At 32.3% G+C, this 25,551-nt stretch overlaps 1 protein-coding gene across 2 annotated transcripts; it reads left to right on the forward strand.

The window, feature by feature from the left end:
* Positions 1 to 702: 702 nt before the first annotated feature.
* Positions 703 to 18,017, forward strand: LOC130803619 (probable sulfate transporter 4.2). 2 transcript variants are annotated; one of them, XM_057667805.1, is made up of 17 exons: positions 703 to 1,200; positions 4,918 to 4,966; positions 5,614 to 5,815; positions 6,723 to 6,891; positions 7,309 to 7,374; positions 7,470 to 7,577; positions 8,905 to 9,012; positions 9,104 to 9,169; positions 9,398 to 9,458; positions 12,811 to 12,938; positions 13,583 to 13,624; positions 14,037 to 14,153; positions 15,067 to 15,118; positions 15,260 to 15,398; positions 15,556 to 15,644; positions 17,251 to 17,327; positions 17,436 to 18,017. In XM_057667805.1, the coding sequence occupies exons 1-17, from the start codon at positions 892 to 894 to the stop codon at positions 17,748 to 17,750; spliced, it is 2,097 nt and encodes a 698-aa protein (XP_057523788.1). In that variant the 5' UTR covers positions 703 to 891; the 3' UTR covers positions 17,751 to 18,017. The 2 variants fall into 2 exon arrangements, with proteins under 2 accessions (XP_057523788.1, XP_057523789.1); XM_057667806.1 differs by having other exon boundaries at positions 1,063 to 1,200; positions 4,886 to 4,966.
* Positions 18,018 to 25,551: the final 7,534 nt, after the last annotated feature.

Raw genomic sequence — 25,551 nt, forward strand, 5'->3', positions numbered from 1 at the left:
GGGATAGGGGCAGTTGGTGGCGCCTTATCCACGTCTTAGATTATTAAACCCGTCATTTTTACCCATCGTTTGTTATTGTTTATTGTCTTTAATTATCGCTCTTTACCTCCTTCTTTATTTTTATCTTTATTTTTAGTTATTTGTATGTATTCTATTTATTTTATTTGTATGTATTCTATTTATTTTATTTGTAAGTTACAGGTTCTCTCTCTTTGAAGACCTTTCTCGAGCCGAGGGACACTTTGACCGCACTCACCTCTATGGGTATGAGTTGCAGGCTTTCTTTTCTGCCTAGACCCTGACCATAGTTTTCTATGAACGGGATACACTGTGTATGATGATGATCTAGTTGAGAGTAAAAGGATGTAATAAAGTCCATTTTCAAATAAGAAAACGTAAATATTTTTGGCGACCAAAATAAAAAATAATTCAAATTAAAAATTGAATTTGTATGATATAATTAAAGAAAAATTGACATTAATAATCCAACATTTTATTGATACGTTCTAAATAATCTCACTTTTAAATTATTTTCTAATACCTATTATTAATAATATGATATATTGTCGCCTGTAGGCAAATATATGATAAATATTAAAATTATTTTCTTATTAAAAAATAATCTAAAAATATAATAATTCATTGCAAATTAATTAAATATCAAATTATTAATATCAATTTCTCCATTAATAAAAAATGTGACAACTTTTGTAATCAATTCGATCTAGTAACTCACACTGACTCAACCTGAGCCAAAAGAATTATTCCCAACCTTTGGCCACACCGATAAGGTCACCTATAAATGATCTACTTCCTTATGAATCCTTTCTCCTCCCTCTCTTTCTCTCTCAAAAAGGGGCGTCATTACTCTAAAATACGCTGGTTATCAACATGGAGAAATCCTACGCTTCTCCAAGTTCCGGCGACCTCGCCGGATTAGCGAGGAGTTACAGTAACAGGCCGGTGAAAGTTATTCCGTTACAGCATCCTGAAACGACGTCGAACCTTGGATTCTCTTTGACGACGTCGTCTAGCTCTATGTTTGCTCGATGGAGGTCCAAAATGAAAGCGATGAGTATCACAGAATGGATCTCAATCTTCCTCCCTTGTTATCGCTGGGTTCGATCATACAATTTTCATGATAATCTTCAAAGTGATCTTATGGCTGGTATCACCGTCGGTGTTATGGTTGTTCCTCAGGTGATTGTCTCCTCTCTAATTTCGCATTCATCAACTATTTTTCTCTATTTTTTTTTCCGAATTTTTGCTGATTTTGAAGAATTTTTGTGTATTTTTTTCGAATTCCGTTGATTTTATAAGCTCAATTGCAAATCATTTCTACTTTATGTTTTTTACTTTTTTAAAATAATAGTAATTAGATGAAAACACATAAATGATAAGTTAGGCACACTATTTGATATGTTAAATTTATTTGTACTTCTGAAATTGGTACATAGTTAGTTGTTATATAGCATATGCTATTTAATTTTAATTAGATAAGTTATGATAATCATGTAAGGGTAATGGTTTGCCAAAGGTAATTTTTAATTTTGTTAATGCATTTATACATTTTACGAAATAGTATCATTAAATCTTATGTTGGCATTATTATCGATCTTAAATACAATATTTAACTTGTATAAATATAATAAATTGGAAAAGACAAAAGATTGCATACAATTATACAAACAGCTTAGCTAATCACAAATATACATGTGGATTACTTGTTTTTTTACAAATAATTTTAAAAACATAATACTGTAGGATTACAAATATGGAGTCAGAAAAACTAAAAGTGATAAAAATAATGCGTCAAAAGTAGGGAAAAAGTTGGTGGACGAATGAACAAGCACATTGTTGCTGTTGGCTGTTGGTAACTTGCTATGACCTATCATGTGTTTCTATTTTAGGCCTAATGCTGTGAATCCTGATTTATACGTGGCAATGAATGATTAGATCATACATTTGATTATAAAGTTCTATTTGCGGATAAATCTTCATTAGTTTTTTAATATTGGATTGGCACTTAAATGTAAATTGAATAACAAAATAATTTATGTGATAAGAAATAAATAATCATTTCATTTTTGTATTTTGCTGTGTTGTCGTCAGTGGCAATAGTTTAGCGTGTGTAAAAATGAAGTTCGTGGTTTGAAGCAAAGTTGGGTCCACTTTGAGATTTACTTTTCTATAAGAAAAATAGGATTCCATTTTTGGACTTGAACTTTTCATTGGTGTATATGCCCCGAAAGCTTAACTAGATTCCAACTTTCTTAGCATCGACTAGACAGACTATTTCGTTTTCTGTCATCAATTGGATTAGCACGTTTTCTCTTCTTCAATGATTTAGATAAATATTATAATCATGAATATATATATATATATATATATATATATATATATATATGTATATATATATATATATATATATATATATATATATATATATATATATATATATATATATATATATATATATATATATATATATATATATATATGAAAATGTAAGATATTGGAAAATAATTTCTGTTGTACTACCTGCGTTCTAAAATACTTGCTATATAACGATGTTTGACACTATCTATTATTTAAGCTTATTTTATATATTGCGACTAATGTATAAGAAAAAATAGTCAAGTGGGATCTTGTTTGAATCGTCTAATCGCATACTTTTATAATATTATTTTTTTGTAATTTTTAGATGCGTATAGTTCAATATATAAATAATCAAAATAACACATTGAATTGCGTAAAAAGTCAAATGTAGAAAGTATAGTAGAAAGTATAAATTATTATTATTATTATTATTATTATTATTATTATTATTATTATTATTATTATTATAATACATTTTTAGCATATTTTTAATAAGTTCTCATTTCTTGCCCAAAGTTCTCATTTGTTTTGTGTACTACCTCTTATTCACCATAAGTGTCCCAGTTACTTTTAGGATACTATTCATCTCTTGTTTTTAATTTGTACTTCAATATTAATCTATAAGTTAAAACGTAGTCAAGTGAAATCTTTTTTGATTCTTCACAATGCAAGGATTATTCATATCAACTTTCCATGATTTTTAATTATTCACAATTAGAAATATTAAGGATTGAATAAATGTATTGAATAGACTGCATAAAACAAATAAGAAACTTATGGTGAATAGGAGGGAGTATTATTCATCAACACAACAACAAACAACAATACAAAGTCTTAGAATAGTTTCAATGGTCCTCCCTGTGAATTTGTTTTCTCTCTTTATTTTAATTTTCTATTATTTCAATCTTAAGTCTAAATTGTTCGTGCTCTTTTCCACTCCTGTCCTTTAGGACATCTCAGGTTTTCCCTGACCTCTATTTAAATCCCTCAAGCTTTGACTTTTATATTTCTTGGTTCAATAATACCTGACCGTTTTTGCACTAGTCAAAATCATATTAATCATCTTTCATCTTATCTTTATTATTTACTACTCTTAAACTCTTTCTATACCTACGTGTCTAATTCTATGTGTAAGCCGACTCGTCCATCAAGTATTCACATTTTCACTACCCCTATCATCTTACTAATTAATGATTCTTTTAAAAACTCAACATTTTGATCCATATAATAGCGCTATCTATTTATAAGTCTAACATAATTTATGTTTTATTTTTAATCTATAAGTTAAAACATAGTTAAGTGGCTACGTTCCACATTCCATGTAACTATATTAATACAATTCTTTTATTAATTTTATTTTATACAACTTTCAACTGAAATTGATTTTACTATAAATTATGCTGATTGAAACTTATTTTTCCCTATAAATTTGACTTTCTTCTCAAAGCTTCATTTCCCTTCTCATGTTTAATTTAATAACTAATTTTCGCAGCAATGGATGTTCTTGTTTCTTAATCCTTACGATACTTTCCTTGCATGTTAAATTGACTCCTTAATAATTGTTATGTCAATATCAAGGAACCAACTTAACCAAAAGCTTAAGCTGATGGTTGAGGCTTCAGGATATGCTATGTACTCCAAACAATTAACATACTTTTTTAAGTTACATTTTACTGCATGACGACTCTAGTGTAAAAGAGTAATCATCTTCCACCAATGTAGCATTAGGTGGTGAATGCCACAAACCCTTTGCATGGTCGTGTAAGGTGCATCTGTGGTCATAATATAGTGACAAGTTTGGAACTACAACCAAGATTAAAAAACTTGATCGACTTTGAACTTCAGCTTTATCTATTGTCTCGAGTTGACATGTAGTTCACGATAGACTATATTGTTGAGATGCTCTATCCCACATCAATGAATTAAGCATGGTGTACACACTTTATAAGTCATTGGAGCCCTTCTTCCCATAGCCATATGGTTTTGGGATGCTATCACCTTTACTTATGAGTGTGTGCACCTCGTGCTCCCTGATTATATGCTGGCATTGAAAATAAGTCAAGTCTAATTTAACATGGTATCAGAGCCAATGGTTCGATCAAAAACATAAATGGTGGTCCGAAAAGAATGCATTTCTACCCTAATTGATTACTCTCACATGCAAACTTGATGGGGTTCGCATGTGAAGGGGGTGTTGTAATACTTTATCTCACACCGATGAATTAAACATGGTTTGCACACTTTATAAGTCATTGGAGCCCTTTCTCCCACAACCATACGGTTTTGGGATGGTATCTCCTTTGCTTATGAAGTGTGTGCACCTTATGTTTCCCCGATTATATGTTGACATTGACAATATGTTCAGCCTAATTTAACGTATATAACAATTCCTAGGGCTTCAAACTCAACCATCAGATTAAGTTTTTGGTTGAAGCCCCAAGATATGTATCTATACTATCACTTTGTTGGAAATATTTATTTGTTTCAATAATCAACTATATTATAGGATTTTAATTGATCGGCAATCTTGATGGTCAGGCAATGTCGTATGCGAAGTTAGCTGGGCTCGCTCCCATTTATGGACTCTGTAAGTTCAAACTTACTGATATTTTGTGACTGTCTGCTGCTGTTTATTTATTCATTTATTGGTAATAATATCAGATTTTGAATGAAAATTTAGGTCACTAGTTGAAATGGATGAATTAAAAGGTGGTAGAGCATGTAGTTCGGAGGATAAGAAATTTTGTGTCTATTGTGTCTTGGAAACATTACAAGCAATCTACCAAGTTTCATGTAGAAATTCATAATCAATGATTAGATAATGCTTTCTTGATGCTTCTTTTATTTATTTTTTTTTTAGAAGTTCTTGATTTTAATTATTGAATAAGCAACTTAGTAGAATGGATCAGTGCATACTTAACTAATTATATGTACTACTTTACTATTCCTTATTGGGATCTCTGGCCTGTAGAAGACTTAGGTGGCTCATCATAGCAACATATTCAAACTAGTGATGACTTTCAACAATTAGCACCATTTCTTTATTATGATGATGCTTCTCTATGTCTCTGTATCTTATAAGCTGTAACTACTTTTTCCTAATTGTGTTGGTGGCCTGCCCCTTTCCAAAGATCTGATTTGTATTGATGGTTGTCTTAATTGGTCTATGATGTTTGTGAATATCACCTGCTCTATGATTGTCATTCAAAATCTGATTCTCATTTTTCTCAACAGATTCTGGTTGCGTTCCTGTATTTGTATATGCCATTTTTGGTTCCTCAAGGCAGCTTGCAGTGGGTCCTGTAGCTTTGACATCTCTCCTGGTCTCTAATGTTTTAAGTGGTCTTGCTAGTCCATCTGATAAGCTGTACACAGAACTTGCAATCACATTGGCACTTATGGTTGGCATATTAGAATGCTTGATGGGCCTCTTGAGGTAGTTATTTTCTACGCTAGTAAATGATTTTGTTTTGGACTAGAGGGGAATGCCAAATGTGGACTTCAAGGCCATAAACTTTCACGGTTTACATGTTACTGAATTTAGTAGAAAAATTTATCACGGGTTCAGCATCATATTTTTAAGGTTTAATGAAGTAACATACCCTTTGTTAACCTTTTGCGTATGGTTAAGCAGATTTGTGTCTGAGGTCATGCTCATCGAATCTTAAAATCTGAAATGCAAAACTTTACTCCATGCCACGTTCAAACCGATCGTATCAATATGTTACGGAAATGCGATCCGAAACACATAAATAAACATTTTTCATTTGCATACAATGTATGTGGATTTATGGCCCAATCTTAACTGCTACTGGATCAAATTTCATTTCCTAAGTTTTCGAAACACTTAATTAACGTTTCTCATTTCTCATATCGAATCAAGTCATATTTCGTGTATTATGGGTCATGCTTTGCATTCACTAAAACACATTTCATGTTTTTGTACCTCATGTATTCGACTTTAGTACCTGCCACAAGTGCTTGTGATGAGGAGTCTTAAGTGAAATAGTTTACAGTCTCTAAGAGATCGAGTGTTGTAGTATCTTGTTCACACAATCACTTTCCAAAGCATGTTTTCTAGAAAAAAAATTCATAGGATGAGCTGTCATGTACAGATGTACGGGGGTGAACAACACACACGGTTTTAGAGTTGAATGATCTACGACAAAAAAGGCTTTGAGTTTACAACAACAAAAATATATTGGTTCCAAACATTCAAAAGGTTCATTAAGGTTTTTTTATGCTTTAAAATTCTGATGTGAACATGTAGACGATAAATCTACCCCTGAGTGTTAATTTGTTTGGTCTCTTGAAACAACACTTATACTTCTCTTTCCTCCCAGGCTTGGATGGATTATTCGTTTTATCAGCCATGCTGTGATTTCTGGCTTCACTACTGCATCAGCTATAGTCATTGCCTTGTCTCAAGCAAAATACTTTTTGGGCTATGATATAGTTCGAAGCAGTGAAATTATTCCCCTTGCAAAAAGTATTATTGCTGGAATTGACAAGGTATGTCCTCAGATCACAAAAAAAAAGCCAAGCATTCTCTTTGATGTTACTTACAGAGTTTGATATTGTTTAAGAACACTGCTTGTCTGCTTCTGTGATGTATTCAATGAATCGACCATTCTTTTTAATTAAATTTCTCTGTAAGCTTCTTGAGGACTGAAAAATTGCATGCACATTACTTAGTTGGAGTGTCTGTTGTTTGGATGTATCACTAGCAGTTCCCCATAATTTGGATAAACCATCACCAGCAACATTGTTTAACTATTTGATAAACCAGTCTTCATTCTACTATTTTGACTTCATTTGAGTACCCTTTCTCTTGCACTGCTTTCTTTCAACTTAGGTCATTTTTTTCTTGGGGTTTTACATTGGTATATGGAGCTAATATACTAAACAGTTTTTCTATTCCTTTTGTAGTTTTCATGGCCACCATTCATGTTGGGGTCTTTGATTCTAGCTATCATGTTGATTATGAAGCACCTGGTAAGGAGGTTTCTAAGGAATTGGTGTATTTTTTTTTAACTTCATATTTAGTATCATCTAGGGATAGGATGATCATCATGGTATCGTTTTTATAGGGGAAAACGAGGAAGTATCTGAGATTTATCCGAGCAGCAGGTCCATTGACGGGAGTTGTTTTGGGTACTGCTATTGTCAAATTATTTCATCCATCTGCCATCAGTGTGGTAAGATACTTTTATCTTTGCCTTGAAGTTTGTAACGGTGTACGAGTGTCTTTTGCTTCTTTTTTTTTTAAATGAAATTTGAAATCCAGATATGTGAAATAGATTACTAATAATAGTCCTTTATGATCTTTATTTACTTGTATATGTCTAACTGTCTATATGTTCACATTACATTGATAGGAAAATACTTCTTGTAGCAGTTAACGTTTAGTTCTTCCATTTACTTTTTTAGCCTAACGAATGCATCATATGCCTGGGGAACTTACCTTATTTTGGATGGAGAGACGAGTTGGGCTCCTATCAAAATGCAGAATATTTTTCCTCATGCCATGTTTAAAAACGATGATTTCATTTGGAAATTTGAAAATGGCTCCTATCAAAATGGCTTAAATTTATTGTTTGGCAAATCAAAAATTTTCAAATTTGAATTTGGATCAAATTCCACCATTGTTTTTAAAATAGTTAAAGTTGAGAATTTGAGAATGACTACCCAAACCTTGTCATTCTCAAATTCTTTATTTATGATTTCACAATTGAAATCCATAATTTGAAAGGAAATACTTGTTCCCAAACACTACATTAGTGAAATCATCATCCACAATTCTACTATCATTGAGTGTCCTGTGACTTGAAAACAGATAAGTGGGGAGTAAAACAACAAAATTCGATTCTGAATGAACATATAGTTTGTTACACAACTATGCGAAAGCCATCATCAATTATATGGTTACCAACCCCTTAACCCTCTATTTTCTCCCTTCTCTTGCACGACACGGCCTAAAGTTAATCTAACAAAGATACTATAATATAATGAGTCTAATGGAATTAATTTATCTAGATTTTCCTTTCATTATGTGTTGTAATGTTCATATTTTTTGCAAAAAATTGGTGCACATTGAAGGTTTACATACGGTTATTCTTAGCCTATTCTGAGAATTTGATAGTGATAGTAGCATTTCAAGACATAAAGAGATAAGTATGTGATTTTATTTATTTAAGTAATTTCAGCATTGGAAAAATATTTAAATTTAGAACATCTATGTTAAGAGGGTGAAAAGAATAGGAACCTCAGTTTCTGTCATGGCTTATGTGCTGGGAAACTATACTTGGTTTGTTATGGCCTCGTTGGCCTTATTTATACAGAAATTAGAGACTGAAAGCAGCAAAATTTTATAGTTAAAGTGCATTAACGTATAATATTTGAGGCTTTGTGGGTCTATAGACTCTTCACTATGCAGTATGATTGTATAGTGTTTATGTGTGTATTTCCCATTACTATCTCAAGGCTCCTATTTGTTTTTTTAAGAATTGTGTATTATTGATATAGGTTGGGGAAATACCTCAAGGACTCCCGGAGTTTTCAGTTCCTAAAGCTTTTGATTATTTCAAATCCTTGATTCCTACAGCATTTCTTATAACTGGTGTAGCCATATTGGTAAGGAACTAAGGACTGTAGAGAAGCTTTCTTCTTTTGTAATGTATACCCGGTGGAGCTCTTAATGTGTTATTTAATGGTTGCACTTCAGGAATCTGTAGGAATTGCTAAAGCACTTGCAGCAAAGAATGGCTATGATTTAGATTCGAATCAAGAGGTAAGTTTTAAGCAGATTTGTTGCGTCTTAACGATAGGAGATCGATCAATGACCATGCATAAATAAATGCAAACCTAGCTTTAAAATTCCGTGACGACGAGACTAAAGTGAAAGAGAAAACAAGTCACTGTTAGGTTGAAGTGATTATTATTGGCTATCATCATTTATTGAAGTCTAATCTTAGTATTCTGAAATCATTTTTAAAGCTAACCGAATTACATTTGACAGCTTTTTGGTCTTGGTGTAGCCAACATTGCGGGGTCATTTTTTTCTTCATATCCTAGTACTGGTAAGATTTTAATCTATCAATCGTTCCTCTACATCCTGGCTAGAGATTGACTTTTTACTGCATATATTTAACATTTTAATTTCATAATAAAAGTGGGGAGTAGATGTTTTTGTTTTTACTTCTACGAAATGTGCTATGAATTAAGGATTCAGTTGTAACTCAACAATGAAAAAAAATTAAGATACAATGGTGAGCTTGTATTAACGGTAATCTAAGAAGATCAAAGTAACAAAGGATCTATATGTACTTGTTAACAATAGGACTTGAGAGACAATAAACTCTCCCACACGAAAACCACATAATAACCAATCAATTTCCTATTTAGAGCTTGTTCAGTCGAGGTAAGAAGTAAATTTCTGTAATAGATCAACCCTGACCCGTTACCGAAACCGATTAGTGACATGAGATATGAGCAATTCGAGTCTGCTCTTGACTCCAAAAGGGCTTTTTTTTTATTCTATTATTATTCAAAAAGCTTCTCGATCATTACAAGAGTGGCTTTATATATGCCTAAGCCCCAGAAGACAACTAAAGGTAACAACTATTCTAACACAAATTATTAAGACTAATTAATATGAAATGTCAATAATGCCCTTAGACCCTTTGACCCGAGTCATGACATTATGACTGTTTGTAGTTCCACCTTGCCCTCAAGGGGTGGATAAAAATTAGCTTTGTGAGTCCAGTTGGTTGTTCTCAAATGTGTGTCATCCTTCATTCGTGTGTCTAATTCCAACTCTACAGTTTTGAGTTTGAAGATTTTGTAGAGGTGGGTTAAATGAGTAAGTGGGTTGACAAAAATTGAAAATTTGAAATGTATAAGACAATTTATCAACAAAATGAACAAAATAATATAAGTTTCAACTTTATTCAAAAAGTAAGTGAAATTTTCAAACTTGAGGTTTGGGACAAGATAAATGTTCGCAGTTACTAACTGCGAACAACTATTTGACCTGTTTTTGTGAAGCATGCTGTTCGCAGTTACTAATTGCAAACAACCCCAAACTTCAAATTTGAAAATTTTACACTTACTTCTGGTATAAAGTTAAAACTTATACTATTTTGTTCATTTTTTTTGATTAATTATCTTGTGCATTTCAAATTTTTCCAAAAATTAGAGCGAAGAAATCTTTTAATGGGCTGAAAATCCTAAAAATGAATTTTAATAGTGTAAAAAGGCCCAAATCCTGATTTGCCATGATGACATCAACATTGATGATGTTAGCCGTGACATCATCACCAGCAAACCTTAATTGCCCCTTCTTCTTCCTTGGCTGAATTCCCAGTCTTCTTCACATCCCACTTCTTTTCTCCCATCTTAGAATCCCAAGAATCAGTTCCCTTTTTCAAGTTTCCACGCGCCAGCTAGCCACCTTAGAATCCCGGTGAGCCGACAATTTTGCGGCAACCTTAAGTATTTCCCAGTCGTCGCCTCCTCTACCTTCTCCTTTTAGCTCAAAAGCTTCCATGAGTATGGTGTTAAGTGTAGGTCATATCCCGCTGGTCAGCAACCACCCGTCACTGCGCTTCTTCTCAGTAAGTCGCCCAAATTTTCCAATCGTGTCTGCTGTCTTCATGTCGCCGGTGAGCCCTCTACGTTTTCCGGTTGCCACCTTCGACAATCCCTTCTCTCTTTCAATTCTCTCTCTCCTCAAAACCATAAACCCAAACCCTAAAATTGTTAGCCATGATTACGCCTTCTGTCGTCCCCTTTGGTGTCGCTGGACCTTCCTACTCACCGTCTTTGTCTTTTTCCGATGACTCAAACCCGGTTCTCCCCCAGATCCACTATCATGAACATAAAAAATCCTCTCTTTTTTCTCGCTACTTCTTTGTTGAACCTTCTTTCTTTTTTCCTTATTTATTTTGCTGTTTTTCCCCATGGTCTCCCCTTGTTTTTTTATCCCTTCATTTTTCCTCAAGTTCTTTCTGTTTGTTTTCCTTTCTTGAATTTCTCTTGTTCTTTTCTTTTGAAATCCTGCTTTCTTCCTTTTCCTGATTTTTACAAGACAGACTTGGCCATTACTGTTGAGGATTCCACATTTTAACCTTAATCTCTTCTTCAGAACCTAAATCTTCTTACCATTGTTATAGTACAAACAGGGGAGAGCTCACCCAAAAGACTAATCTATTAGGTGAGAGAGCCCCATTTACCAATAAACCCCACACTAATTGCATTTTACAACTGATATGAGACAAGTGTCATACCTTGCAATGGACCATAACATCGACTCCCATAAGGCCAACGTCCTCGGTTGGTCATGGCTGCACAGGGTCACGGTTACATTGGGTCACGGCTGGCTCTTCCAGGCCATCCACCCCGCAAGCCATCCACTCTGCATGCTCCACACTCCGAGTTCGACTCTGATACCATTTGTAATAGAACAGCCCTGACCCGTTATCAAAACCTGATTAGTGAGCACGAGATATGAGCAATTCGAGTCTGCTCTCGACTCCAAAAGGACTTTTTCTTATTCTATTATTATTCAAAAAGCTCTTCAATTATTATAAGGGTGGCTCTATATATAGCCTAAACTCAAAGACAATTAAAGATAACTATTCTAATTTAAAAATACTAAGACTAATTAATATGCAATGTCAATAATGCCCTTGGACCCTTTGACCCGAGTCATGACAATTTCATTAGGAATTTTCTATTACTTTGGAAGTTACTTCCTTTGTCGAGTTACTAAGAAATAATTTTTTGTTTGGTTGAACGCTAGAATTTGCAATTGAATTAGGATTTTGAAATTACCAGCACGGCGACTCCTCCCAGTAATTAATTCCCTATATTTTGTGAGAATTTCCACTAGGGTGAAATTTCCATTTCTTAAGCTTGGCCAAGAAATGCCAACCAAACTATACTAATATGCAATTCTTATCAGATAAAACTTCCTATAGAATTAGTATGCAATTAGATGACTTCTTAGTCTTTTCCTAAATGCTTTGTTTATGTTGTCCATTCTCGCTGGTGCCAAGATTTGTTGTGGTTTGGTTGCAGATTACATTGGACTATAGTTAAATAGCTCATTAATTCACTTGAGCTTCTTATTTATGTAAGTTTCATATAATATTTCTAGTCAAGGGTCATTCAAAAAGAACCTCTTCGTTATTACATTGATAAGGATATGCAAATCCAATACATTGATAAGGATATGCAAATCCAACCCCTCCAAACTCTGCCCAGGGGAGAGTCACTTAGTGACATTGGAGTTATAGAGTGTTGTGCACCGCTGTTTATACTGTAAATCTGAGATTGCAACAAACTCTTGCTTTCGTGACATGATTCTAACTTTGTTCTCATGTAGCTAGTTCCTTGCAGAATGACACTTTTGTTGATTTGGTGTTGCAGGTTCGTTTTCTAGATCTGCAGTGAATCATGAAAGTGGAGCAAAAACAGGCTTTGCCGGGATACTCACAGGAATCATAATGAGTTGTGCTCTCCTATTCTTGACTCCATTATTTGTTGACATACCTCAGGTGTGATGCTCGTTTCAATTTCCGTGTTTTTCTTGTATAAGTTACAACTTACATGGAATTAGGAATCTCTTCAAGTTTTCTGTTGTATTTTCTTGTTGGGCATGCTTGTATTTAGAATAAATATGAGGGAAAATAAAAGTGTAACTAAACAAATAAAGGTAAGTAGAGGTAAATTTGAAAGAGGAGATGAAGGATAAAGAACATAATGGTATGGTTAGATGAAGGAAAATAAAGATGATCAACCTTATTTTGGGGGAGAAGGGAGAAATACTTCCCCTCCATCCCACTAAGGGTAAATATTTACCCCGAAATAACGGGAATAGTTCTTCTAAACCTTTTTCTCCATCACTATTCAACTATTTCTTACCTTTTACAACAACGGTATTCTCTTAATTTATACTCCAATAACCTTCATTTTTTAGTTTGACTTTTATTCCCCCATAAATATTTTCACCCAATACAAGCATGACCATAAAAGCTATTTGTATTGGATCATGTTCATAACATTGAACATAGGCAACTCCTGTTTTTCATTGTAACATTTTTGTATGTCCAGAGCACATTTTCTATCTGGTCTCTACTTTTTTTGAATTGTTTATCATTATTGCTCACAAGATCTTTAACTTTGTCAACAAACTCAACAGTGCGGTTTGGCTGCTATCGTGATTTCAGCCGTCATGGGTCTGGTAAGTACAATTAGTTAATGGGCTTTAAAGTCGATATGTTTATTGTAGTCATAATCTTACTGTTTATTTTGAAATTCTTTATTTGTTCATCTCTCGCCTAAATGCTAAGAACAATTGGTCTACGTGCTACGAACACCTTGTTTGCCGTGTTAATGCATACATCTCCAAGGATATATCTGGGATTCTGTTTTGTGAATAAATTGTGGCTAATGGCTAATATGGTTGAATTTTGAAAAGTTAGTATTTTTTTTATTAATGTGTTACCGGTGAAAGACAGTAATTTGTAAATGTTGAAAGAAACTTAAATGTTGCGAAAAATTCTGTTTGATCATCAAAGTTGAAAAAACATACCTTTTGTAATTGTGTTATTCTGTTATTCTATTTAAATTCCTCAAGTAATTTGTTTTTGCAGGTGGATTATGAAGAGGCTATGCTTCTATGGCGTGTAGATAAAAAAGATTTTTTTCTTTGGACTGTCACTTTTGCGGCAACTTTGTTCCTTGGAATTGAGATTGGTGTGCTAGTTGGGGTGAGTTTTGTATCATCATCTCATATGCTTGTACCGTAACATATTCTATATAAATTATAAATTTCCTATACCTTCATATTCTCCTTCCAAAAAGTATAGTACATCTTACTTTGACATGGATTCTATCTTGATATTTTGTGAAATTTTACTTCGCCATGACGTTCTGTGAATTGTTGGGTTGTTACATGAGAAGCTTCCTTGCAAAATTATAGTACCTATTCAGTCCTGGAGTTGATCATGAAGTAGATATTTTCCTAGAAATAGGGAATTATGGACTCATTAATGTGGAATTGTGGATGTGCACAAGTAGACGGTTGATTATGGACCCACTTAAATGTACAATATCCTCAAGTTTTGAGCCCATTCACAGTTGGAATTATGTGGTATAAGTGGTCTGTGAGTTACTTAAAGTTGGAATTATTCACAATTGGTGTGGTGGAATTTGGAAGTGTGCTTGTTGCTGCAAATTGGAATTGAGATACTGTTAAAGTTCATGGAATTTATGTGATAATATACTGTGATTTGTGCGCCTGATTGATTCTTGCTTGCACGGATGATCTGTACATGGATTTTATGTTTCAGGCACTTGTGTATTCTATTACAGGTTATAAATATTAATTAGTGATGTATATAATAATTATGATTTAATATAAGTATGATGTAAGTACTTCCATCAAAAATAATAGAGCAGCAGCTGTCTTCAGCTGCGTTTAGTTAAAATGATCATCGAGCTTACTGCTGGAAGTTAAACTTGGCCATTACTGATTTTGTTTTTTAGTTAGTTAACAGAATTATCTCTTGGTTTAGGTAAATTGACTACTACAGTGTGAAATGTTATAAATTAAATCCAATCCATTGATAGGTAAATTGTGGTTGATAATGATTGATTGGTTAATTCATTTTTGTTTTGTAGGTTGGTTTTTCACTTGCTTTTGTTATATATGAATCAGCAAATCCACATATCGGTGAGTTGCTATGATTTTTCTAGTTACAAGTCGTGTATCACTTGAGCGAAATGATTGTTTTTGGCTAGCATTAGCTGCTACTAATTAGCTTCCTCTTATTTGAAGGACTAAATTATTCTTTTATGCTTTGTAACTCTGCAGCTGTACTGGGTCGTCTTCCAGGCACAACAATTTACAGAAATACTCAACAATATCCAGAAGCATACACATACCACGGGATTGTGGTTGTCCGTGTTGATGCGCCTATGTATTTTGCCAACACTAGTTACATAAAGGATAGGCAAGTTCTTACATTTTTTAGTATGATTAAATATTCTTTGTCTGCTGGATTTCTGATGAAATGAACTATGAAATGCTTATGTGAAACTGAAAGTTCTCGTATTTACACTTAAATCTCTGAAATCTGAATATAGAAGTATTTTTGTTTCCTCATGTAGGCTGCGGGAGTACGAAACCAATCATGATGGATCGATAAAGCGTGGTCCTGAAGTAGAACAAGTTTATTTTGTAATTCTTGAGTTGTCACGTAAGTACTTTTGAATCTTTTCTCCTGATATTTTCACTCATTGTTTTGTTGAGTCATGTTTGCTTTATTGGACTAGAAAATGTTGCAGATTTGATGCTTCAGGATAATCCTTTCATCTGATAGCTACAAATTAGAGATTTAAGGTTGTACCATGATGAAGTAACAACCAACTTCAAATTACTCCCCCCATTTTACTTATAGATCAAAATGGTCTGTTTAAATTCAAGATTTTAACATCTAAAGCCCTTTGACTGCCTACTAGGCAGGACAGCATCAAACTCTGAGAGGATATATATCGATGCCACAATATCTTATAGAGTATACATTAATATTGAAATTAGTGGCACACTGCTATGAACTGGTTAAATGAAATAAAACAGTAAAATGGAAATTGAAAAGATAAAATGACAAAAAAGGAATTATACTATAGAATTGATGATTAAAGGAAGATTACAAAATAACGAAAGATAGATCAAGCAATTCGAGAAGCTTGAGATCTTTTAAAATGAGTAAAACCCATTCCACAAATGTTTTAACAATATTCCTCATGCTTAATGAGCCTCTAATTCCCCTTATTGTAAGAAAACTACTTATTAGAACTAACTTATTCCCTAAGTTACCACTAACAAGGTACCTAATTACCCCTTCGTAAATCAATTAACCCCAATCAACTGGTCATTGCACACACTCGCACACCAAGATCAATATTTTAAGGACGGAAATGAGCGTCTATGTAGTGCAAAAGGATATGAACCTAAGTATGATAAATGACAATGAACAAATCAATAAACAAAACAAGATATAAGGTGGTTCACCAAATAAAGGCTACATCCGCCATACCTAGCTAGGATTGTATTAATAATGTGTCTAAAGGACAATCTATAAACTTAAAGGATCCATAATGGAGAGATTAATGGGGAAGAGATAGGCTAAGTTAAGGGAGTTATAAAATAAGCAAGAAAAGAACTTCTAATGAAACTTTTGCCTTGTAAACGATGACCTTAGAGTGTGGTATGTATAGGGAAGCATCGGGCAAAGGCATAGCCAACTAAACAGAAACAGGCAATTTTCTGGCAGAATATTCTCGTTCGAGCACTTGGTACCTGGCAGTTTCTGGCTGGCCAGCTTGCATGATCAATGAATCTAATGGTCCTCTATACTCCCTCTTGCCATCTCACATTTGTCCTAGTCTGATTCCTTACATTTCTCTCCAATGTTTACACCAACCAATGATGATCAATCATTGGTACTGAGATTCTTCCTGCTCTAACCAATGCCAAGCTAACACATGGAAGTTTTCTTACCCACTAACACAATTAGTTACTTATTTAAGTCCTAAATACTTGATGAACATAAGTCACCAATCTTCCTAACAGATATATGATGTGAAAAGAGTAACAAAGAATAGTGGGGAGTTGGATCGATACATATAATTTAGAGTTATCATATAGGCCAAACTGATGTTTGGTTCGTCTGAAGAAGCTGACGGGCCTTACTACTCTGCTTCTCAACATCTAAGTTCTCCTATCCTGAAAATGTATAAATTTTTTCGTGATTCTTTAAAATGAAGAACATATATTGATATATTAGGCTTATTTCTTTGCAGCTGTGACATACATTGACTCAAGCGCTGCTCAGGCTTTAAAAGACTTGTATCATGAGTACAAAGCTCGGGGCATCCAGGTTTTAGGCTTGTTCCTATACTGTATAGTATATAGAATATAAATGTGTGACATTGGTTATGAATGTGAATAAGTAAAAGGTTTTGGCTCCATTCTGTTGGTTTTGCAGATTGTAATTTCCAACCCTAATGAAGATGTTCTGAAATCTTTAACCCGAGCTGGACTTGTTGAATTGATCGGGAAGGAATGGTACTTTGTGAGAGTGCATGATGCTGCTCAAGTTTGCTTCCAACACGTACAGGAATTCGAGATGCCAAGAACACCAGATTCCATCAAAGGCGGAAAGCCAAGCAGTTTCCTGAGACTCGCTCAAAAGAATGAAACTGCAACTACCATAGACTTGGAATCCGGCGTTCATACATCATCGGTTGCAAGCAATTCTGATCACCAGTTGCAGGAACCACTCCTGCCTGGGAGGTCTTAAAACATACACTGCCACAACTAGTGTGTCATTCTTTCAAAATGATGCTTATTTGTACATAAATTACATCATTTTTTCTGAAATACCACATGGTATGATTGTATTATTGTAATTACCTATTTATTGCTATTTCTGTGAGGTGATTTTTTTGTAAGATGTATGTGAATGTATGCACGTATATGTATGGAAATTCCTATTCCTATATATATGGTGTAAATTACCCTAGTTTGCCCTTCCGAATAAAAATATGAAACAAACTTTTTTGCGTGATTATGTATTATTTAATTGAATTTTTTTTTTCCTTTTTGGGACATTTTCTTTGGTCTTTGGAAATGAGGAACATTAATGTCTGTATTTTGATTCAGACTAGTTAAAGCAAATCTAAATGCATGGTTTATAAAGAGAAATTGTTTTATGAGAGACAGTCTCATCGAGAGATCCGCCTCATACATGAATTAAATAACATATTTTATACATATTAGTATATAGGTTTTTTAGTTGAGGTTGTTTCATCATAAGACAGATCTCTCACATGAGTAGTTTATTTATAATTCAGAATAGGTATGTGCCCTATCAAATACTACATTATGCTTTAAATCATATATTAACAGCAGTAAAATTCATTATATGCATGAGTATTTCATATTGAATGTCAAATTTTAAAAGGGATATAAAAATTTTATATAGGAGTACATGATAAATCAATGATGATCAAAAACATAGCTATGTCCAAACATTAAAGATCAAATACGAGTACATGAAGTAAAGTAAAGAGTCCGAGTAACATATTGGATAATTGTAGGAGAATACATGAAGAAAAACTCTTAATCTCCGAACAACTACGCCTGTCACACACTCAAGCCCCACATCAATTTATCTTTCAAAATATGATTCCCCTTACTAGCAACTATAAAGTTAATATTTTTGACAATAAACCAACTAGGGGAAGCTTAACTATTTATGGTTGTTTCACAATTAGTTTTTTTTTTATTGTTTTTTTAGTTGATTTTTGATTTTTAGTTTGTCAAACAAATAAAAAGTGGACTGAAACATGGCTATTTGGAGATCAAAGGGTTACATTATTTTGAGTCATTCTACATAAATGTTGACGGCTCATTAAACGAGAAAAACTCAATATCGTTAATGAATAAGGTCATTGTCCAAACTAATTTGAAACTACAGAGTAACCATAAGAATTAAAAGAACATTGTCTACCATGTTAAAATTTCGAAAAATTTCCTAAATATTTAATTTACTTCAAATACAAATATAATTGTATGGTTTTAGATATAATAACATGCATTAGTGCGTAAAAATAATAATCATGTCCAGTATTTGAATTATTTAGAGGATGAACTATGTACAACTAGTTGTAATTATTACCGTACAACATACTAGAGGTTCCCCTTAATTGTAGGACTTGACTACGATAGTTAGACAAAAGAATTGAAAAGGAATTTTTTCTATCCTGTTGCAAATGCAGTATGCGTTTTCAATTAAAGATGTATTAAAACCTTTGAAAACACTTTAATAGAAAACTATTTAATTTTAGAGTCTATAATATGGTTTGCGTTTTAACTATGAGTTAAAGTTATTGATTTAATTTTTCTTTCAACATGATATCAGAAGTGATAAGTGATCACGAATTTAAATATCATTCACCCCTTATTTCAAGTTAAAATTTAACGCGAATTGAAATGCGTGGAAAATGAAGATCACAATTTTTGATAATTAGTATTCAAGATCCATCGAGCAAAAGCCATGTTACTTATACTTCGAGTTGATTTTGATTACAATATAACTCATTCCTTAGCATGTATTGTTGTTGAGCAATACGGAATACAAAGGAAATTGAGTATGCATTGTGATGAAGAATACAAAAAGTCAAAAGTAGCTTGACACAGGGTGATCAAACAAAGCACCATAGTGCTCAAACGAGAATTTGTGGTTAGCATCTTCTGATGCTTTTTTTTTCATTTGCTGATGTTTCGGGGGACGCTTAAATTCCTTTTGTTAGGGTAAGAGTGCTAGCGGAAAGGTAATCCAATCGAGAAATAATTAAAGTGTAAAGGGCAAGAAAAACTTTTAAGAAAATGACACAAACCGAGCACTTGAAAAATAATTCTACTATATTATAATCAACGAGATTGATACAAAGATATAAGATAATAGCTTGTGAAGTAGAATAATAATACAAGAAGGATATTTTGTGTGGATGGTTGGATGAAATAAGATGTCAACACCCCTATTTATACTTGAGGTTAGTAGGTGGCATGAATCTAGTAATTTCCACACAAATCTTTTTCTTGTATAATCTTTCTAATGTTCTAGTATTTTCTATGCAAATATCTATTACTAGAATAATCTAGCTACTAATTTTATGAGCTAAACAAATCATTGTAAAATGTTCTTAAAGTGAAGGTTTTGTGGGCTATAGATTTGGACCATACCCAACACCTTTTGCGAGATTCTTTTTACTGATTTTATGGGCTATATAAGGGCATAAAAATCATATTAGAGTTTTAGCCAGGGTTCAAATGTGGAGTTATTGGGTGAGTGCAAGCAAGTGAGAGAGTTGTTGAACTCAAGAGAGGCTTACTCTTGTATTGTTGAATCTTTAATGAAATATAATCACTTTAGAGCAAGGAACACCATTAAATTTGTTGTGTGTTTTGTTATTGCAATGTTTCAATCTTTTTGTTATTGCTTGGGAGGTTTCTATCTTGCCTCCAACTTCCCGAGCCGGTGGAGGATGTCTCATTCCTGTTTGGCCCTTGGTTTACGCTTTTCGTTTTCGATGTATACTCTGTGTTAGATATGGTGACCCAATAAAGCCCAATGTGTGCATATGATGTGATGAATGTGTTGTTTGAAGGGTTGAGATGAAATATAGAAGTTATGATATATGTTGAGTGTTGGAAAATCTGTTATGTGGCACTTGCTGCTCGCTTGACCCTGGCTCGACCAGTCGAGCAAGAGATCAAATGCTTCTGTCTACATTTTGATCTCCCGCTCGATCCCATCACTCGACCCATATAGCTCGCTCGACCGATCGAGCGGATACTCGTGGGTTTTTGTTTTATTTCGATAAGTTCAAAACAGTTCAAGGCTTGCTCATATTCATTTCTTCTAGTTCCAAAGCCTATATAAGCACTTGTATATCCCTTGTACATGCATGTAAGATCATTTGTGTTGTATAGCAATTGGGAATTGAGTTGAAAGCCACATCAAATACTTAGGGTTTAGTGAGAGGTTTTGGGGAAATTGTTCTCTTCTCTCATCTTGAACAATTCTAAGGAGTTCTTGTATAGAGTGGATTATAGTTTGTAATCAATACTCTGATAAGCAATAATATTAATTCAATTGTTAAGGATGGAGTTTTATAGTCTAATATCACATTGACATCAGGATTTTCTCCATCTTCCAAATCTTGTGTTGTTTCTCTTGTTTTAAAATCTTTGTTTTTGATCTTTGTTGTATTCTTTCTTTGTTTATTTGCATCAAACTCTAACACTCTATTTTTCGACCTTCTTCTACTTCTCTTCTTATTATTATTGGATCCAAAAATCTTTCCTTTAATTATTAAAATTTAAATCCATACATGAAACATGGAACATTTTTTAAATGGGTTTCTTAGCTCTAATCGGCCTTATTTGCCATTTTAAAAAAGAAATTTGACCTTTATAGTGCCATTAATTTCTTTAGCGACCATGCAATGCACTAATCCTCTAAAGCTTTGAATATTAGTTTATTCCTATGTTTGATGAGTATAACATAATTCGTCAATTAATTTGCTTTTCAAAACATAATTCACTTGAAATGATTCCAAAATTATTCAAAATCGACCATAATATATTTTTTATTTGCAATTCGCAAGTAAATTAGCGAATCATATGATGCTACAGTGAACCTAATCAATTTATATGAGCTTAGATGAAATGTTGAGTTTTTCAATGAATTGTTACCTAATAGTGAGTTTGCAAGCCGAACATAAACGTATGGTTGGAGACAAGATCCCCTATGCTAACTATATTTTCCGTAGACACCATCTATGTAAAAGTGGTTGCAAACAAAAGTTTGTACAACTCTAAAAGTACGTGTTCCATTTACATTGATTCTTGGATAACATTTCTAATTTTTTTTTTGTGGCATTTAATAATTCACTTTACTATTACTACTCTAATCATTCCTACATTGTCATCTTAGCTACAAACTAGCACTCAATTTGAGCTCCTTTGATCTTAGCATGTAAAATATTTATTTACCATATCATATAATTATCTGTCAGTTAGAGCAAATATCATTTTATTTCAAATAATATCATAAGTTTGATTCTCATTTAGAATTAAGTAGCTTCATTGAATAATCAAGTGCAAAACATAAGGACATTAATGACAAAATTTAATTTACATACATGTATAATTAGTACTTAGTATGAATAATAGAAAATGTTTTGGAAGTAGCTTGGTGGAGAATGCTTATTTGGGAGTGTTGAGTTTTTTGTAATGCAAAAATTTGCTCGTGCGTGAGATAGGAATGTAAAAGAGAACTTTCTAGTTAAATCTACAATAAATAACTAGTCCAACGTAAGGGTGTCTGATTCGAATTATCCGTTCAAAAATATTTTTTATTTAGTTTAAAAATCGAATAATTTATTTAATTTTTGAAAATCAGATAATTTAAATCACATATCCAAATTTTAATTAGATCCCAATTTGGTTTGAGATCTTTGGAAAATCGGAAATCCGAGAAATTTGATTTTCTAGTTTTTATTATTGGGTGAAATTCATTAAAAAAATATTTAAAATAAGAAGGATAAGAGTATTATACACCTTTGATTTTAATAAAATAAAAAATATTCTAGGGTCAATATAGCGTTTGAAAAACTTAAATTGTAAATATCACTATATACAATGATTATTATATGATAAATATGAGAAATGTTCTAATTTATAATATAGTATCTTTTCAATATATATTGACCAAAATAACTTCTTATCCTTCTTAATATATGTAACCTTGTATTTAATCTATCACACACATATTATTGAATTAGTTAGAATCCTATGAGCCATCTATCATTTATTTTTATTCATCAAATTAGCCACAAAATTTAACCCATTAAAATACATAAATAAACCTGCATTAATTAATTAATAAACACGCATGTCATTTATCCCCCAATAACATGAGAATGTCAATGTTCTTATGGTTACTGATCATATGGGAACAGTAAATCCTAGCACTAGAAAAGTTCAATTTGACTAGAGGTGTTTATCGGGTTTGGGTTGACCAAATGAGTTAAGGTTCAGGTCATATTTCAACGGGTCATTGGTGGGTCGGATCAATAATGGTTCAGGTCATTAACGGGCCTTGGTGTAAAGGGTTAGGCCAAGTCGAATAATTATAGGAATTGGTTGCGAAACAAATTTTATCATTTATTTAATATTTTATATGATATTATTATATACAAAGGTGGGTCGACCCAACGGACCATAAAGTAGAATAAATAATATTAGATAAACATCTAAAAAATTGGTCAAAGTGAATCAGATTTAAACGGACTTTAACCTGCCCTGGCCCGTTTAAATTTGACATGACCCATTCCGATCATTTAAATTTTGACCCGCCCACCCGGACTTGTTAGAACACTTCTAATTTTGACCTTGGTGAAATCTATTAGAACACTCATTTCTTACCTTTTTCTTTTGACTCAGACATCAAAATCAATTTTTATTGATGTGTTCTTCTCCCATCGAATATAAATTAGGACATTAGATGTAAATAATATTTGTTTTTGCCGAAAAGGATAGAAAACTAGTTACTTTTTTAGTTAAACACAGCCTTTGGCTATAAGTTTAACATAGTAAAATTTTTGTATAGACTAAATATTATTTTAGCGTCTATTAATTTAATAATAATAAGTTGAATATCTTTTAATGATTATGATTAATTTTATTTGTTAAATAAAAATGCTTATTATTTTAATACTTTTAAAATATACATAATAAATAATATGTACCGAATCCATATATAACTTTGTCGTTTAACCTAGATAAAAGTATAGGTCGTAGAATTATCATGATCAAATTGGGCATAAAATGATGAAATTATGTTATCTTTAAGAGCTAACGATCTTGCAAACTGATTGGTGGGGTTGTAATAATAATATATATGAATTTATCAAAACACTAGACGACCTGATCACGCAATTGTTTTTATTATAATTATTTTTGTTAAATACAAAACCAATGACAGCAATATAAATGGGTTCCATCATGAAATATTCTATTGATGTTGAAATTCAACCCTTATACTCTCTCCAATTAAAATCAAATATTATTAGAGTATATAAAATATTATGGGTCCTCGATCATCAAGATTATAATTGAGCCCCACAATATATACTTCCTTCGTTTCTAAATACTTGCACTATTTAACTTTTTATGCAGTCTAATATACTAAATTTAAATTTTTAATATCTCTAAAATGTATAATAAAAAATTATAAAATTTTATATTAATAATCTTTGCATTGAGATCAAACAAGATCTCATATGACTATATTTAAAGTTATATAATTAAAAATTAATCATAAATTACGAATGATAAATAAATAGTGCATCATCTTGTAATATTGCAAGTAATATAGAAAAGAGAAAGTATATACTCTAACAAATGTCTAATTTTCTTTTAAGACCAATCACCCTAATTGTCCATTTTCTATTTTAAGTAAGGATTATTAACACATGTGAATATCTTTTTGTCGTGGTCCCCTTCTTTATTTGAACATGTGTGCACTTTTTTGCAGTGATCTCCTCCTTAATTTGTACATGTGAAACTTTTTTTATTGTGAACCCCTCCTAATTTGTAGATATAGACACTTTTTTTATTGTGGTTCCTTTCTTGCCTTAATATTTATATTAATCTCAAATGGAACATTTGCTCTAAAATGAAGAGAGTTGTAACAACAAACAACTGAATTAATTTTTTCATGTAAATAGTGAGAATTGTTCGAATTGTTCTGTGTGTTGCAATATCACAATGTAAAGGAAGAAAAATAAAATCTTAAACTACTAATCTAACTTATAATTCTCTAAAATGAACTTAATTAGAATTTAGTTACAAGCTTCTAGTCTATTATATATAAATAGCTATTAATTTGCAAGCATAACTAAATCCCACCCTTACAGGTAACAATGAAGAGCTGAATTAATCTTTTTTATAGACAGTGAGAACTATTCAAATTATTCTCATATCACAACGTAAAAAAGGAAGAGAAAGTTTTTAATTATTAGACTAACTTATAATTCTCGAAAATAGGCTTATAACTATAACATGATTTGCTTTTTAGTGGGATATATTTAGCGACATTTAATTTAAATGTCACTACTTCAAATTTTAAATAGTTTATATAATAGATTTAGTGACATTTATTAGACTTTTTGACAGTATAATAAAAAAATCATACTAAAGTTTTTCGTGACATATGATCTAGTAACATTTCTCATAAATGACACTATAGACTATAGTAACAATTACATATGCCAAATAAAATGTCATTATAGTAAAACTTAAAATAAAAATCAACAATTACTAAAGTAAAAATATAAATCAGTGTCATTTTTTAATACAATTAAATTTAATATCGCAAAAAGTTAAATTTGTTTTAGGATATTAAGACCTAATACAAGCTTCTAGTATATTATAAACAACTATTCCGTTAATTAACTAAATCCTAGGTGTCAAGACCTGATTGTATGAGAAAAGCAATAGGATCAAAATCTAAGCCAGGGGAGTGACAC

Source organism: Amaranthus tricolor, chromosome 17 (assembly GCF_026212465.1).
Source record: "Amaranthus tricolor cultivar Red isolate AtriRed21 chromosome 17, ASM2621246v1, whole genome shotgun sequence".
NCBI lineage: Eukaryota > Viridiplantae > Streptophyta > Magnoliopsida > Caryophyllales > Amaranthaceae > Amaranthus > Amaranthus tricolor.

Coding starts and splice junctions, on each gene's coding strand:
- LOC130803619 (XM_057667805.1), top strand. CDS start 892: ATGGAGAAATCCTACGCTTCTCCAAGTTCCGGCGACCTCGCCGGATTA. Junction 7,578..8,904: donor ATCCATCTGCCATCAGTGTG/GTAAGATACTTT, acceptor TTATTGATATAG/GTTGGGGAAATACCTCAAGG. Junction 15,119..15,259: donor ATCAGCAAATCCACATATCG/GTGAGTTGCTAT, acceptor GTAACTCTGCAG/CTGTACTGGGTCGTCTTCCA.